Source organism: Biomphalaria glabrata, chromosome 17 (genome assembly GCF_947242115.1).
Source record: "Biomphalaria glabrata chromosome 17, xgBioGlab47.1, whole genome shotgun sequence".
Classification (NCBI taxonomy): Eukaryota; Metazoa; Mollusca; class Gastropoda; family Planorbidae; genus Biomphalaria; species Biomphalaria glabrata.
Genome location: NC_074727.1, coordinates 14,591,984 through 14,608,188, shown reverse-complemented (window position 1 = coordinate 14,608,188; position 16,205 = coordinate 14,591,984). Strand labels below are relative to the sequence as shown.

At 38.7% G+C, this 16,205-nt stretch overlaps 2 protein-coding genes and 1 long non-coding RNA gene across 4 annotated transcripts in view; all 3 read right to left on the bottom strand.

Moving 5' to 3' along the window:
* Window positions 1–1,479: 1,479 nt before the first annotated feature.
* Window positions 1,480–5,786, bottom strand: LOC129923746 (uncharacterized). Its single transcript, XM_056016260.1, has 3 exons — window positions 5,690–5,786; window positions 3,070–4,361; window positions 1,480–1,659 (listed from the first exon to the last, which is right to left on the bottom strand). Exons 1-3 carry the CDS (start codon window positions 5,784–5,786, stop codon window positions 1,480–1,482), a joined length of 1,569 nt encoding a protein of 522 aa, XP_055872235.1.
* Window positions 5,787–6,500: 714 nt separating this feature from the next.
* LOC129923586 (uncharacterized) lies at window positions 6,501–10,168 on the bottom strand. The gene is made up of 3 exons (XR_008775550.1): window positions 9,521–10,168; window positions 7,451–7,553; window positions 6,501–6,696 (listed from the first exon to the last, which is right to left on the bottom strand). It is a non-coding gene; the product is annotated as an uncharacterized LOC129923586 (long non-coding RNA).
* A 2,108-nt stretch (window positions 10,169–12,276) lies between these two features.
* The window catches only part of LOC106076837 (uncharacterized), a 217,092-nt gene continuing 213,163 nt past the window's right edge, over window positions 12,277–16,205 (bottom strand). For both annotated transcript variants that reach the window (XM_056015161.1, XM_056015162.1), the window contains one exon: window positions 12,277–15,784. In XM_056015161.1, coding sequence (XP_055871136.1) covers window positions 14,876–15,784 — 909 coding nt within the window. In that variant the 3' untranslated portion in view covers window positions 12,277–14,875. The remainder of the gene's footprint in view (window positions 15,785–16,205) is intronic.

Genomic DNA, 16,205 nt, shown 5'->3' with positions numbered 1-16,205 from the left:
TGCAGGTGCAATGGCTAAGTCTACAGGTCTGCAGACTGAGCAGTGATAGGACGAGCAATGCATGGGAGATAGTTCGAGTCTAATATAGACGTACATTACAGAATGTATTATTTATATTAGATATCTGTATTACATAGGTCTACGTAAGTGGGTGGATATACTGTTACTCCTAATGAGACATCGGTGAAGATTCATGGTACGTTTATGTATGGGAGTATCAACGGATTCATGGAACTGGGCTAGAGATAGCTTAAATCCAAATAGAACTACATTTTAAAGTGAATTAAAATTTAAAAAAAATGGAAGCAAAATATACAAAATATTTTTTAAACAAATCTTAACTAAGGGAAAGAACCGTAAAAATCACTGTCATCTTATCTTATATAATACAGACGTTACTTCAAAAAAAGAAGATGATTACGTCCTACGCGTCATGCATTTAGTCATGCATATTAACCAATGACTTAAATTCTGCCAAGTCACTGGTTTTCCTGGCTAGCTCAGGCAACCCATTCCATGCTCTAATAGCACTAGGGAAGAGGGGAGTCAAACACAAAGTAGACCCGCTAATAGATCTGCTTGCTTTATGAGATTAAGATAACACATAAAACATTCAAAATTCTTGATGAGATGCACAATAAAACAATATTCTACGATGTTGGGATAGAAATATTTGCTAGACTTGCAACAATCGTTCCGTAATAGACTTACAAATAAAAAAATAGCCTACGCTTGTTTTTGTTGTAGTAATTGTAGGCCTACTGTACGTTTGTTTTTGTTGTAGTAATTGTAGGCCTACTGTACGCTTGTTTTTGTTGTAGTAATTGTAGGCCTACTGTACGTTTGTTTTCCTAATTTCCCATTTTTAATATCATTTAAGGCTTATGTTGTATTACAAAATTATCTGGTATTTTTAGCATAAATCAAAATCTTATCATCAAAACCATTATAAAACTCGCTTAAAGAACGTAAAATAACTAGGCCTACAGCACAACGACCAACCGCTTTTACTTTTCCCAACTAAAGTCAGGTTCCCAATAGAGATGGGTGGTCTCAGGGGCGTCCTTAAAATCCCAAAATTAAAAATCCCCAGTCAACGAGATTCGCACCCAGAGCCTCTCGTTTTGGAAGCCAGACGCTTTATCACTCACCCAACACCCCCCTCCCCCTGAGATTTATTAAAACATAAACAGAAGATGAAGGAAATAAAAGGTGCCATTAGGTTTGGTCATGAATTCATGCATTTCTCGAGAACAAATCACAACAAAATTAGACGCCTTCAGTTCAATAGGATCTAGCTTGACAACAATCTACACACAGGGCAGTCATTATGAAATACAACTAATACAGTCCTAATGTTTTTTTTTCACATTCTGTTTGAGATATTACGTTGTTATTGTGTTTTTTTTTCTTCAAATTGGGTAATAATTTATTCCAACAACTAACAACCATTCATATATCTTCATTTGTTGCCTAAAATTACTCTCCACCTGATAATGAGCACTGGTCATGTTCTGATAACTCCCCAAATGTAAACTTTTCTAAGCCAGCTGCAACTTCAGATTTCTCGTCTGCTCCAGGTTGTTCAGCCAGTATTGCTGGCACCAGCACTCCAAGTGCCTTGAGAAACCTTACTTCTCGTTGATGGGTGTTGAAAATCTTTCCAAAGAATGTATTTTTTTGTAACTATTTGACTTGATTTTAGGAATTACTTTGCACTGATGTAGAGGTAATTGAAATGAAAAAAAAAACAAACAACAACCAACGAACTTTTAATATCCATATCCCAAGAAGTCATGATTAATGTGTAAGAATATGATCTATAGATGTTTAATTCTGATTTCATTACATGGAGATGTCAACTGTTAAATGTTCTATGCAGAAATATAACATTGTTTTTATTAAACTTTATCTACACTTTACCTCTATACTCAACCTACACTTTATACCCTTATACATTACCTAGTGACCTAGTGACCTAGAGGTTACGTAGTTCACTAAAAAAAAACATAAAAAGGGGGGGGGGGGATAGGTTTCAAGTTTGAATCTCATTGATAATTATGGTTTTAATTTTTATTATTTTTTAAAACTCTGTACACTTTATAGTTACCAAAGTCTGTTATTATTTAGCTGTCCACCACTCACCCATGTGGTCAACTCCTAGAAGATATATTTCTTTTTCCAGCCTCTGCAACTTACAACTGTACTTCTTGCACTCCTACTTTCTACCATCATTTGGATTCAGTCAGTGAATCAGGAATGACTAGGAATGACTAGGTTATTGAAATTGGAGTTTTAAACAAATGTCTGGATTATTCTTTTTTTTAAAGACTTTTATTGTTGCAGTAGTATTGTTAGTAAATAATTAATCTAATTATTTACATTACTTTAAGGGGATGAAATATAAATAAATATTTATTTCGTAGAGCTTTGTTTGAGTTTTTCAATATTGTTTGTCTAAATCTCATCTCACTTGCTTATTTCATTCCTTCATGGGCTGTTTTGCTGGCCAAGTGCTGACCAGTCCCTAGTGGTGGGGGCGGGGTCTGCGGGGAGTTTTATTTTTCTTTTCCGATAGAAACAAACTATGTTCTATTGTATTTTTATTGTATTTATAAATCCATATTTGAGTATTAATCAAGTAAAAATATCATTAATCATAATATCAGCGAATATAAGATAAACCCTATCCCTGAATTGTAATTGACGTCGTTTCCTATCCTAAGGACTTTTTTTTTATAGTGCAATGGTGTAGCATCCGAGGTGTTATGCGGTTCATTAACACCCTGACTCACGACCAATAAATCGATGAAAGAAAACAAGTTCGAAGAAATGAAAATGTTTCCATTCTTACATAATTTCACGTATAAACTTTTGAAAATGTAGTTATTATTAAATCTTAAACCACTTCTTTGCCGATGACTCACAGTGATACTATTCCTCAGTACCCTTAGAGGAGTCGCATCTGGCAGAGAAAATCAGTGGTACCGTTGCAAGGGTGAGCGATTGGATGGTTGAGAATAAGCTCAAGATGAACGAAGACAAGACAGAAATAATTAAGATTGGCACTCGGAATGGCACTCGGAATGGCACTCGGAATGGCACTCGGAATGGCACTCGGAATGGCACTTGGAATGGCACTCGGAATGGCACTCGGAATGGCACTCGGAATGGCACTCGGAATGGCACTCGGAATGGCACTCGGAATGGCACTCGGAATGGCACTTGGAATGGCACTCGGAATGGCACTCGGAATGGCACTTGGAATGGCACTCGGAATGGCACTCGGAATGCCACTCGGAATGGCACTCGGAATGGCACTTGGAATGGCACTCGGAATGGCACTCGGAATGGCACTCGGAATGGCACTCGGAATGGCACTCGGAATGGCACTCGGAATGGCACTCGGAATGGCACTCGGAATGGCACTCGGAATGGCACTTGGAATGGCACTTGGAATGGCACTCGGAATGCCACTCGGAATGCCACTCGGAATGGCACTCGGAATGGCACTCGGAATGGCACTCGGAATGGCACTCGGAATGGCACTTGGAATGGCACTCGGAATGGCACTTGGAATGGCACTCGGAATGGCACTTGGAATGGCACTTGGAATGGCACTCGGAATGGCTCTCGGAATGGCACTCGGAATGGCACTCGGAATGGCACTTGGAATGGCACTCGGAATGGCACTCGGAATGGCACTCGGAATGGCACTCGGAATGGCACTTGGAATGGCACTTGGAATGGCACTCGGAATGGCACTCGGAATGGCACTTGGAATGGCACTCGGAATGGCACTTGGAATGGCACTTGGAATGGCACTCGGAATGGCACTCGGAATGGCACTCGGAATGGCACTCGGAATGGCACTCGGAATGGCACTTGGAATGGCACTCGGAATGGCACTCGGAATGGCACTCGGAATGGCACTCGGAATGGCACTCGGAATGGTACTTGGAATGGCACTCGGAATGGCACTCGGAATGGCACTCGGAATGGCACTTGGAATGGCACTCGGAATGGCACTCGGAATGGCACTTGGAATGGCACTCGGAATGGCACTCGGAATGGCTCTCGGAATGGCACTCGGAATGGCACTTGGAATGGCACTTGGAATGGCACTCGGAATGGCACTCGGAATGGCACTTGGAATGGCACTTGGAATGGCACTCGGAATGGCACTCGGAATGGCACTTGGAATGGCACTTGGAATGGCACTCGGAATGGCACTCGGAATGGCACTTGGAATGGCACTCGGAATGGCACTTGGAATGGCACTCGGAATGGCACTCGGAATGGCACTTGGAATGGCACTCGGAATGGCACTCGGAATGGCACTCGGAATGGCACTCGGAATGCTCGGAACAACGTCTCAAAAGTCGAAAAACAGATTCTCTTTTTATCACGACCTGCCAGGTTCCTTATGTCCATGTAGTGCCAGGTTCCTTATGTCCATGTAGTGCCAGGTTCCTTATGTCCATGTAGTGCCAGGTTCCTTATGTCCACGTAGTGCCAGGTTCCTTTTGTCCATGTAGTGCGGAATCTTGGAGCTTTCTTCGACTCAACACTATCTTTCGACCCACACATAAGTCAGCTCTGCAAGGGTCTTTATCTGCAGCTGCGTAGATTAGGCCAGATCCAACCATATTTAACAACGGAGTCAACAGAAACGCTAGCTGTGGCATTCATACTCTCCCGCCGTGCTAGTAGGTATACCCAATGATAAAATAGCCAAGCTGCAACGTATTCAGAACAATGTCGCATGAATAGTCCTTAGAAAAACAAGACGAGATTCTGCTACTACGCTCTTCCCGTGAAAGCGAGAATTGATTACAAGGTCGCCATACTTTGTCATCAGTGTATATATAACAATGAGATGCCCTTGCACCTTAGCGAACTGTTTACTCCATATGTCCTCCAGAGAGCCCTGCGCTCAATGGACTCAACGCTTTTAGTGGTGCCACGTTTCTCTCTCAAAAGCTACGGTCTGCGGGCTTTTTCAGTGCACGGACCAAAGGTTTCAACTCACTCCCCATTGATCTCAGACAGACAACATGCTACACCACTTTTAAGAAGAACATTAAGACCTACTTATTTAAAACTTTTTTTAGATTAGTTTTCAGTGTAGTACTGTCGTGTTTGTATTTTATTTCAGCGCCTTGAGCCTACTTTTTGTTTTTGTTAACAACGCTTTATAAATAAAAATAAATTATATTTCTGGCTAAAATATCCTACATTGAGTTCGTTTCCAAAGATTATATATGTGTGCAACGTGTCACGTGACTACCCTGACCAACTTTCGACGCATATATTTTGCCACATCTCATGCAAGGGGGAAGAGGCTTCAGACATTGCCATTTACATATCTTTGTGGAGATAGCTAGCCGCCAAATGCGCTGAACGGCGCGGGGGGGGGGGGATATAAGATTGTCTAAGAAGCAGACAAAGCCGTTCTATGACGAAGGACTATTTAAATTCTCGTATCCTTCTCTTTGGGAATCAGATGTTTCCCGCGACCTTCATGAGAGATCTTCATCTGCCTCTTTTCCAGTGAGGGCGGAATGGTACCTGAGTCGATCATTATAGCGCTTCCAAGGGACGCCTCTACTACGCCGTCCTCCTTGAATCTCGACTAATTGATCGCCCTTGGCATGTGGTCGTCCCCATTACGGGATTGGTGTCTGACCCAACACAGCTGTTGAGCAGTAAGCAGTGTCCACACCGGCCTCCAACAAAACATGCTTGGTTGTAAGGTAATCTTGCTCGTTATGGGGTAAAGGCATCTTTGATGGAAGCGATCGAGGAGCCTTAAATGTCTTCCGTAGAGCACCCAGGTGTCAGAGCCATACCAGACTGTATTAAGATCCACAGCTTTAATACATCAAATTTGTTATACTCCCAGACGGTTGTCTATTCTCTAGCCCAGTGGTTCCCAAACGTTTCCTCATACGGAACACTTCGCACATTCTGAGCATTTAGCGGCACACTTTGCTTATTTTTTTAGAGAGATTAATTCACGTGGTGGCCTAGTAGTTAGTTATTCCAGAAGTCCATAGAACACATAGTCAGGCCTCGGGGAACACTAGGGATCCGCGGAACACAGTTTGGGAAACACTGCTATAGACGGTGATGCATTGTTGGACACTATGCTGACCATTCACATTAATATGTGAAGCTGATTTAGTTCAGTTGAAAAACTTTTGGAACATGACTTCCGTTTTTGTTCTTCCAAACAAGGCAGCAGCAAATTCAATGAACGTAAGTTGAATCTACTGTTCAGTGTGTGCAAGAAAGGCGCGAATATTTGCATAGAAAATCATCTCTAATTACCAATTCTTTTATTTCAGATATTGAAATGAAGGTGGGTTAAAAAATGTCTAAAGAAAAACACTTATCTTTAAAATACCTTGACTTTTTTTGTCCTTATGGTAAACAAAAAAAGGCAACTCGAGGTTCATTTTGTGTATATAGTTTATTGTTCAGTATATTTAGCAGTATGAAGGATAATAAGACCATTTTTTTTTCTAAATGGTGGACACAATTAAGCGCTCTAGATTAATTGGTGGATCATAAGCATCATTGATTTGTTGTCTTTTTTTGTTTTACTAAATAAAACTGGGATTTCAATCTGGATGGAAGTCTCGCTGTTCTAGAAGCTTCATTCATCTGTCTGTACATTCGTCGAGTAGCTGACTTTGAAATAAAACAAATAGAAAATATTATCAACGAATGTACAGCTTTATTTGAATTGGTGGGTATGAAACGTTGGATTGGGGGGGGGGGGGGAGGGGCGCAGCAGAGCAGGCGCTTCAGGTGCTTTGCTCAAGGATCTTTTCATAGCATTTTGCAAAAAATCTGACGACAGAAAGCCCCGCCCAACATGTCTGTCATAGGCCGTACACTGTTCATATACAGGCTTTCTTTCATTAGTGGTTTCTTTTAGTGATCAGTATTTTTTTTTTATTTTGAGATTAAGTCTCTTGGCTCTGTTGGGGTCAGAATGAAAAGCTTCCATGAATAGTGGAGATTTTTCACGATATGCTAAACTAGGTCAAGGACGCTAAAAGGACCTTCAATGTAGCTAGCTAAATAAAAGCTTCGAACGAAAAAGTTCTGATTCTGCAGTGTTAAAAAAATACACTAAAATGTTTATATACTTTTAAAAAACAAAGCTTATCAAATACTTATCAAATAAAAGTTTGTTATGTGGATTTGCCTCCATGTTTGAAAATGCAAAATAAAAGTTTTGCTTTGTGCGGAACTACGTAAAATTTTTATGCCAGAATCCTGAGCGAGTGAATCTTTGTTAAATTGCATTCAAGAGTCGAGGCTGGGGTACAAATGCGGTACACTACAAACATACAAAAAATATCGATGTTAATGCCGGTATTTAAATTTCGAATAACAAATATATAGAATAAAAAAATATTTAAAAAAAATATATCACCTTGTTTCTTGTGTCTCCCAGCAAAATATTGACCAGAGAAGTTGCATCCAAAAAGAAGAAACAAAGAGTCAGAAAGAAATTAACAATAGTTCGCATTCTGGATCTGCAAGAACATAAAATCAATTTAAGTTATTTTTAGATCCGCAAAAACACAAAAAAGTCATCTGTTTAAGTTCTTTCGGACTGCAAGGACTAATTAAAGAATAAAAAATATTTTGTACATGGGAAACGTAAAGATTTTATTCTTGAAAATCTCACCACAATTAAGAGTTACAAAGTGTAAAGCAATTATATGTCCAATTTTTAAACAATCAAACTGTATGTTTATTTTTAGCGGCTCCCGAGCGGAAAGAAACCGCATCTAGCTTTATCTGGTTTGGATCCATCCCACTTACATCGAAAAGCTAGATACCAAATTGAAAATCCAATATTTTAATATTTTAGATGTTACAAAGTTCTGATGCAACGGCTACATTTTATTTTCTCAAAACAAACCGTTTAAATTTTGAAATTTAAAAATATATTTTTTTTCATTTTAAAAATTCACTTTTTGAATGAAAAACTTCAGGAAAGGTGATTGTTGACAAATACACTACTCATCAAGCAACATTCAGTTCGAATCCCAGCAACATTTTTTTTGTTCTCTTGTAAAGGGAGCACGGAAATCCTCTCTTCTCCACATTGGTCGACACAAAAAAAAAGTATAAATACAAAATACAATAAAACAAAAGATTTTAAAATGCTATCATAATAATAATAATAATAATAATAATAATAATAATTTTGTTTATAAAGCGCTGTTAACAAACAAAATGTAGGCTCAAGACGCTGTAACAAGCATGAATGTTGTAATGTTAGTTGTTTTTTTTCGTTCGTTTCAAACATACAATCGAGTGGTGCCGCACGTGAAAATAAATACCTAATATTTCTTACATAGGCCACTGGATACACATTTGAGGCTAAAAGGAAATCAACTGTCCACAGGCGTAAAAAGTATATCTGTTTGGTAGTGCTGTATGCGCGCTGGACTGTCGTTCGGTCGTTCAACCAGCAAAAAATACGAAAATGAAGTCAACAAAATAAAAATTGATTAGTGAATATTGAACAGTGCACTAAAATCCACAGTGGGTTGAAAGGTGAAAATAGCGGGAAAAAAAAAAGGATATAAAATACTAAAAGCACTAACCAACACAAGACAAGCTAGAACCACAGGGAGTGAAAACAACGATGAAACTCTTCGGACTGAAGCAGCAGATGCGATTACAAGGTGGACAGAATATTACAAATCTCTATATAGCTTCAAGATCTTCATCATCAAACTCCATTGGAGTGAGGGCCTGAGAGGTTCAAATCCTCTCTTGCAAAAGCCCTGGACAAAAACCCTGCTGTCTTGCGTAGTGCATACATGTCACCATACAGGTCGAGAATTTTTGTTTTCCCGGACCTGTCGAGACGGAGATCAGCAAATCAAACAGAATATGAGGCACGGTTTCCTCTTCTTCCCCGCAGCGGGGGCACCGTGAATAGAAATTTGGCCATAGCCGTGAGAAATATGACCCAACAGGACAGTGGCCTTGTCCTGCACTGTGCTATAATAGCTTGATCAGGCTTGGACAGCCTCCACCAGGGGGAAGTGGGGCCACTGCGTCTCATGCGCTCCCAGACTCCACGGGCTTTTTGGGACTTGTTCCTGCACTCAAACCACTTTTCCATTTCTGTTTTTTTTTAATTATAGCCAGAGCATGATAAAACTTACAGCCTGTTTGGTGGCTGGAATTCAACCTCCCTGGTGGGCCAAGGAGTCTGGAGTGTTGCCAGTCACACCTATGTGACTCGGTACCCTCTGCATTATTACAGGGGTGCCAAAGCGTTGCTTTATGTTGTGTGAAGCCTTGATGACAGTGTCGATATTGGGGGGGGGCATGGTCCAGGGCTTTGCAAAGCCTGTAGTACAGGTTTTGAGTCAGTGATCACAAGATAAATCCTAACGAAAGTCTAACCAACAAACAACAAAAGAGACCAGGGCTGTATACTAGAGTCAGAAGTAGAGGAAGCATTAATATCACTTACTTGTTTAGTCGTGAGTTGTCCGGAGTTAAAACCTAGCAGCAGTAAACGTCTGTATCCCCGTATGTCTCCTAACACCTGCGAGAATCAGCAACAAATTGTCCCTCACAGCTGACTGTAATGTTAAACCTGTGGACAATTTACTTTAAGCCTACAATTACATTCTGACCCAGAGACGTCATTCGGACGCTTCGCCATTGGAGGCTGTGACAAGTAGACAAATAGTTCTTACAAAAGCAGCAGACGGTAACTAGATACTATACAGCGTGGTTGTTGAGTGGTAGAGCGCTTGACTTCGGAACCGATAGGTCTTGTGTTCAATTCCTGGTAAAGACTGGGATTTTTATTTCGGGATAATTTGGACGCTTCAGTAGTCCACCCAAGTTTTATTGGTATCTGACATTAATTGTGGGGAAATAAAAGGCAGTTGGTCAATGTGCCGGCCACACTACACCCTTGACAACCATTGGCTATAGAAACAGATCAACTCTCTATCATCTACGATATAGATTGCAATGTTAGATAGCATATAAACTTGCTTATGTTTAAATACTTTTTGATACTTCGGTACAACAATTGGTGTAGAAGCTCAAAGTGTAAACGATATATCATATACTTTATATAACCTTTAAAACGTTAAAATGGCGTTTATTAAACTGTTTCTTTAAAGACAAATAGCTTATTTGACCAATGAAATGATTTAATATTGACTCAGTAGAGGAGAAATACACAGGCAGATGCTCTAGTTCATACCAAATAGATATAGGCCTACACACAGAGAATTGGGTGGCTGCCTCTCCAGGAATTGGGTAAAAAATCTTTGGTCTTTTGTATTTGAATATTTGACCTCTTCGTAACTGAGAGCAATAATGAAGTCAGTGAACACGATTTCCAACTAAATATCGAATACTTAAACAAAATGTTAAAGAGATTCTGAGTTTTCATTTGATTCTTTTGTTTCTACGGATGACTCGACTGTCTGTTACGGAATGTTTGTTTTGTTTCCAAGATGATTATATAAAAAGGGAGTACTTATTGTTATAAGTAGAGAGGGAGCATTAATTTAATGTTAGTTTTGTAGAATAATGCAAGATAAGCTGCAAAGTCTTAAGTTAAGTATGTCCAGGCCCGGATTTAAGCGAGGGCAGGCGGGGCTAAAGAAGGGGCCTCCACAAAAGAGAAAAAAAAATGTTTTCTCATTTTTAACGCTAACACTTCAGATCTTACGTCGGGTGGCAACAATGTCACGTGATTAAGAAGTGTCCGCTTGTAGTTGTCTTGGAATATGTAAATACCAGTACAGCTCAGGATTTACGACAATGTGTCTGCTAAAGAGCTTACCCTCCATAAAACAACCACTGATGTGTACATACTAAATATTTTTTTAAAAAAAGGAAAGTGAGATTAAATTTATAAGAATTCAATGTCTTCCTTCTAAATGCTTTTGAGATATAAATATGTTTATTCATTAGTGGATCTTTATTCAAGATTTCGAAAGAGTGTAGAAACCTCCCCAAAAATCTTGTCTGGGCCTCCACATATTTAAATCCGGCCCTGAGTACGACTAATGAATCCAGAATGCCAAAGTGTAAGAACGGGGTTTTATTGTGAGTTAAATTTGTTTAAATTCCAGTTTATTTCATTTGATCTCAAGTTGACTTTTGTCTCTATTGTAATAAAAAGTTCTATTTTGTTTCATTCACAAAGAAGTTTTTGAAGTTATTTCAAGTTTTATAAGTTAAAAATAGAATACGCCTACTGCAGCCTACAGCAGTTTAGTTGTCTACCAGCAGTTTGGTGCTACAAGTCAACGACCGTCTACAGCACTATCCTTTGTGTGATACCAGAGCATGTGTAATCATTTGAACTCATGAAGATTTAAAAACAAAATTATAGTTTTGTCACACTGAAATAATGCCAGTGTTTCAATTTCAGTGGCGTCACTAGGGGGCGTGGCCCTAACCAGGTAACACCCACCAGTGTGACATCCAAGTGGAACAAAATGCGCTTTTGCTAAAGCAGACTTTTGACTAATTACAAATAAGTTGTAAAACAAGGAAGAGATAAAATAAGGAAACAAAGAAGTTTGATAGACACAAACAAAACATATTAATATACACTTCCATTATACGCATGCATCTTCTGAATAATCAGGGAACAAATCAAGAAACATAACACAACATACACCCTTGAGTCACACTGGAACTACAACAACAACAATAACAACAATATGTCTATCTTGTTTCAGGTTGATATTTCACATCGACGTAGAGAAATCTCTCGTTCGCACGCTCTCAACAGACAGACTGTCAGATAGATAGATAGATAAATAGATAGATAGATAGATAGATAAATAGATAGATATATAGATAAATAGATAGATAGATAGATAGAAAGATAGATAGATAGATAGATAGATAGATAGATAGATAGATAGATAGATAGATGGGTGGATGGATGGATGGATAGATAGATAGATAGATAGATAGATGAATGGATATATAGATAAATAGATAGATGAATGGATAAATATATATATATATATATATATATATATATATATATATAGATATAGATATAGATAGATAGATAGATAGATAGATAGATAGATAGATAGATAGATAGATAGATAGATAGATAGATAGATAGATAGATAGATAGATAGATAGATAGATAGATAGATAGATAGAAAAATAACTGAAAAGAGAAAATAAGGATACAAACAGATTTAATAAAAAACAAAAAGGCAACAGTTATCAATGTATGTATAGATTTATTAAAACACAATAAACACAGATGGAGGAAGTAACATGTGCCATAGGACTGGGGTATGAGGTCATTGATTTCTCGTAAACAAATCACAGCAAAATTTGAATCAATGGAACACAGGCGCTTGTACACGACGCTATCCGTTTTATTTAATTATTTAGTTTTATTTTAATTATTTTTTTTTACAAAGCTTCTATCAACTCACTCTGTTTTGTAAGAAGTCTGTACACGTTATTTCTCCGACACCCCATCTCGGATGAAGTTGAAATTATATACATTTATTTCTTTTCCCTGACAAACCAAGAATCGATTTTAAAAAATAACGAATTAGTAAATTAACTATTGGTAATTAATTATTCTGTTAAGTATCGAACAAGGGAAAGAAATTGTACTTGACTGATGTGGTGGTATAAGTTGAATTAGTCCCCTTTATACTCTGCTTTCAAGTTTGAAACAATAGATAACTATAAACCTTCTATTTTCATAAGCACTTCTCCGGTACAAAGGTTAGTGTATTGGCTGGAGGAGTGTTCGAGTCCAGGTATTAAATTTTGTTTAAATATTTTTTTTTATAAACGCTTTTAAAAAGCTATCAATGTAATGTCCACACAGATACACCCTCCCTCACTCGTCACTAAATAGCAGGGCCTGTCATAACCATTGTGAGGCCCTATGCGAAACAGATTTCGCGGGGCCAAGTTTGGGTAGGGATACGGATAATAAGTGAAAATTAAGAGTTTGTATTAGAAAATGAATTCGTATTGGCATTTTATTCATACTTTACGAGCCTTGCTTGTAACGAAGTCATACCGTATATCATAAAAATTATATTTCCTACATAGATCACAATGAATGGTGAGAATTACCAAATGTTTCAATCTATCTACGAGAATTGTTGACTTCAAGTAATTATTCATTAGTTTGAGGCATTGAGGTGCGAGAAGCTTCTTTCTTCAGATTCCACAATTACGGGTATTGCATAATGCCGTTTTTTTTTATCTCGCGTAGTATTGGCGTTTTCCGTATTTAATGTCACCCCGAAATGACAATTTTTGTCTATGTATTTCATGAGATTTTTATGAGTTTTCAAAAGATTTTAATAATTTTAATAAAGATTTTTTATATAGATTTTAATAATTTCCGTTTTTTCTGTTATAAGTTACAACATGGTTTAATGTAATAATTTACACCTAGAAATAGCGCGGGTTCTATGAAAGTGTGGGGTCTACTGCGGTCGCATAGGTTGCAGTGGGCTAAGGCCGGACTTGCAAAATAGCGGCGTATGCTACGCCGTGGGTGGACTAGTTTCTTATATTTTTCTTGTTTGAGCTTATGTCTGTTTTATTGTCTTATGTTTCTTTTTTTTTGTTTTCATGTCTCTTTTTGTTTAATGTGGCCTATTGGTAGGAGTACTTTAAAAAGTTAGTTCCCCTTGTAGTCTATAGGGCAGAGGATGTAAGGGTCATCTGTTTCTGTGGCCTACGGTTTCCGAGGGTGTCATGTGGCAAGCACAACGACCAACCGCATTTACTGTTCCCATACTAATGTCAGGTACCCATTAGAGCTGGTTGGACTCAGAGGTGCCCACAAATCTTGAAATTAAAAATCCCAGTCTTCACCTGGATTTCAATTTGACTTCCAGGACCACCACGCAGACCTCTGCAATTGTCTTCATTTTTCGCAATTACTAAATATATAATTTTGAATACTTATATTGTAATTTTAAGTAATTATATGATACTTTAACTAAAACATTTAAAAGTTAGTCATGTAAGTGAAGAAATTTCTTAAATTATAAATCAGTGTTTAAAAAACTAGTAACAGCATTTTGTAATTTTAAAAAATTAATTTCAGAAAGCTGAAAACTTAAACAACTTAAATAGCAACTTTAATGAAAACGTTTTATTCTCTCCCTTTATTTCTTACATATATGTCTTCGTCATTTAAAGCTCTATTTTTTTTTTCAGTTTCCTCCAAAATAGAGCACTCATTTATAAAGTCTGTAAATATTTGTTAGAAGTATTTAAATCATAAGTAACAATGAAAGTTACGGGTGCGAATAACAGATTTATTTTCTTAACACTCCTGACGCCAACTGATACTAAATGTCCTTCAACTCTTTATATGCGGCCCCCTCCTTTCCCCTCCCCCCCCAAAAAAAAAATAAATGAAGAGATACTCTAAGCTACCTAAATTATAAACATTTTTGTTGGTCACAGATAATTACTGAGGCAAATAAAAAATGTCAGATAGTTGTTGAAGATACAATAGTATTGAGTGGGATAGATCTCATTTCACATCTTTCTCTTCAGCTTGTTCTCGTTTTCCCACATCCTTGGTTAACTGACGGTTAACAGGATAGATGTCGCAAACAGGATAGATGTCGCAATCAGGTATGATAATGCAATCAAGTAGGATGACGCATTCGGTTTAGATGTCGGACCAATACCTGAGTATGATAAAACCTTTTGCCGCTTCTAGAAAATAATTTTTTTTTTAAATCTTAGTTTGGCGGCGGTTTTGATTCTTTTGTCTTATTTTTCCCTCTGTTACTTATAAATACATACACACGAAGAAGACGACGGACTTTCATATAATTAAATCAGCGGAATAATCTCTACTGTCTGATGTACTGGTGTCCTCTTGCCTGGAGGAAGGGGCCTTCGAGGATAAGGCAGAGCTGCGTCCTTCAAGATGGCAGCAAGGCGTTTCCTTGATTGGGTCGGTCAAGTCCGTTGCTGGCGGCAGAGTCTGTTCCGACGTGTTGTTATTGTTTGAGTATGGGTGGGCGCCGTGGCCGGCCTCACCACAAGACAAGCTGGAGTCGGACTCAATGCTTCGCTGTTCACTTAGGGTTGACAAGGTGGAGCTAGGCAATGGAGGTAGACTAATGGAAGAAGGCTGGTGTAGCAGTTTGTGCTGCTGGAAGTCACTGGATTTCAAACCCGGGTGGAACTCTGACAACTCCGTGTTGCTTGCTTCCTCCACGGGCAAATCTACGCTTGTCTCGAGCGTGCGCGAAGATTGTAATGCCGACGAGTCGTTAACCGAGCACGCTGTCGAGTCGCCCTGGAGTGTGGGGTCAGTCCGAGCTGAGGTGGTCAAGATGGAACACAACGGAGAGCCAGAATTAAAGTTGGCGGCCGACTGCGCCCGCGACGGCGGGTCGTGCAGCGATAAAGGATGATAAGTCACTCGCTTTTTTATTCTCGTGCTAAGATCTGAAAGGTTTCTTTGTATGATCGGTTTGCCGCGTACCCCGGAGCCAGGAAAGCTGAGAGCGGTTGGAGTCGCCGGCTCGCTGGTGAACTGTTTGTCAATTAGTATGGGCCGGGGCTTGAATTGTGGCGTCGTTGTTGTGGCTGGTGCGGGAGGAGGGGGCTGGTCGCCTTTGTTAGTTGAGCCTTGACAGGAGAACTGCAAATGCTGTAAAAGTAACTTCCGGTCTTCTTTGTACATATCAACCAGTAAGTCAAGTTTGGTTTCTATATCATCAACCTAAAAAAAGGACACAAAAACTAAATTACAATCTAGTAGAGAAATGAATCTATATAACTACACATTCAGCCTAATCAAATTATCTTATAACATATGCATAGCTGTAGTTGTCCAGGCTAAAATACAAAACAACATTTCTAATTATCTCCCCTAACATTATGTACTCTACTGTGCAGAAGATACACACCTTTCTACTGAGTACAGATGTTGACTACTGTGCAGAAGATACACACCTTTCTACTGAGTACAGATGTTGACTACAGTGCAGACGATACACACCTTTCTACTGAGTACAGATGTTGACTACTGTGCAGAAGATACACACCTTTCTACTGAGTACAGATGTTGACTATTGTGCAGAAGATACACACCTTTCTACTGAGTACAGATGTTGACTACTGTGCAGAAGATACACACCTTT

Coding starts and splice junctions, on each gene's coding strand:
- LOC129923746 (XM_056016260.1), bottom strand. CDS start 5,786: ATGCCTTTACCCCATAACGAGCAAGATTACCTTACAACCAAGCATGTT. Junction 4,362..5,689: donor CTGCTCAACAGCTGTGTTGG/GTCAGACACCAA, acceptor CGTTGTTCCGAG/CATTCCGAGTGCCATTCCGA. Junction 1,660..3,069: donor CATTCCGAGTGCCATTCCGA/GTGCCAATCTTA, acceptor TTCTTTGGAAAG/ATTTTCAACACCCATCAACG.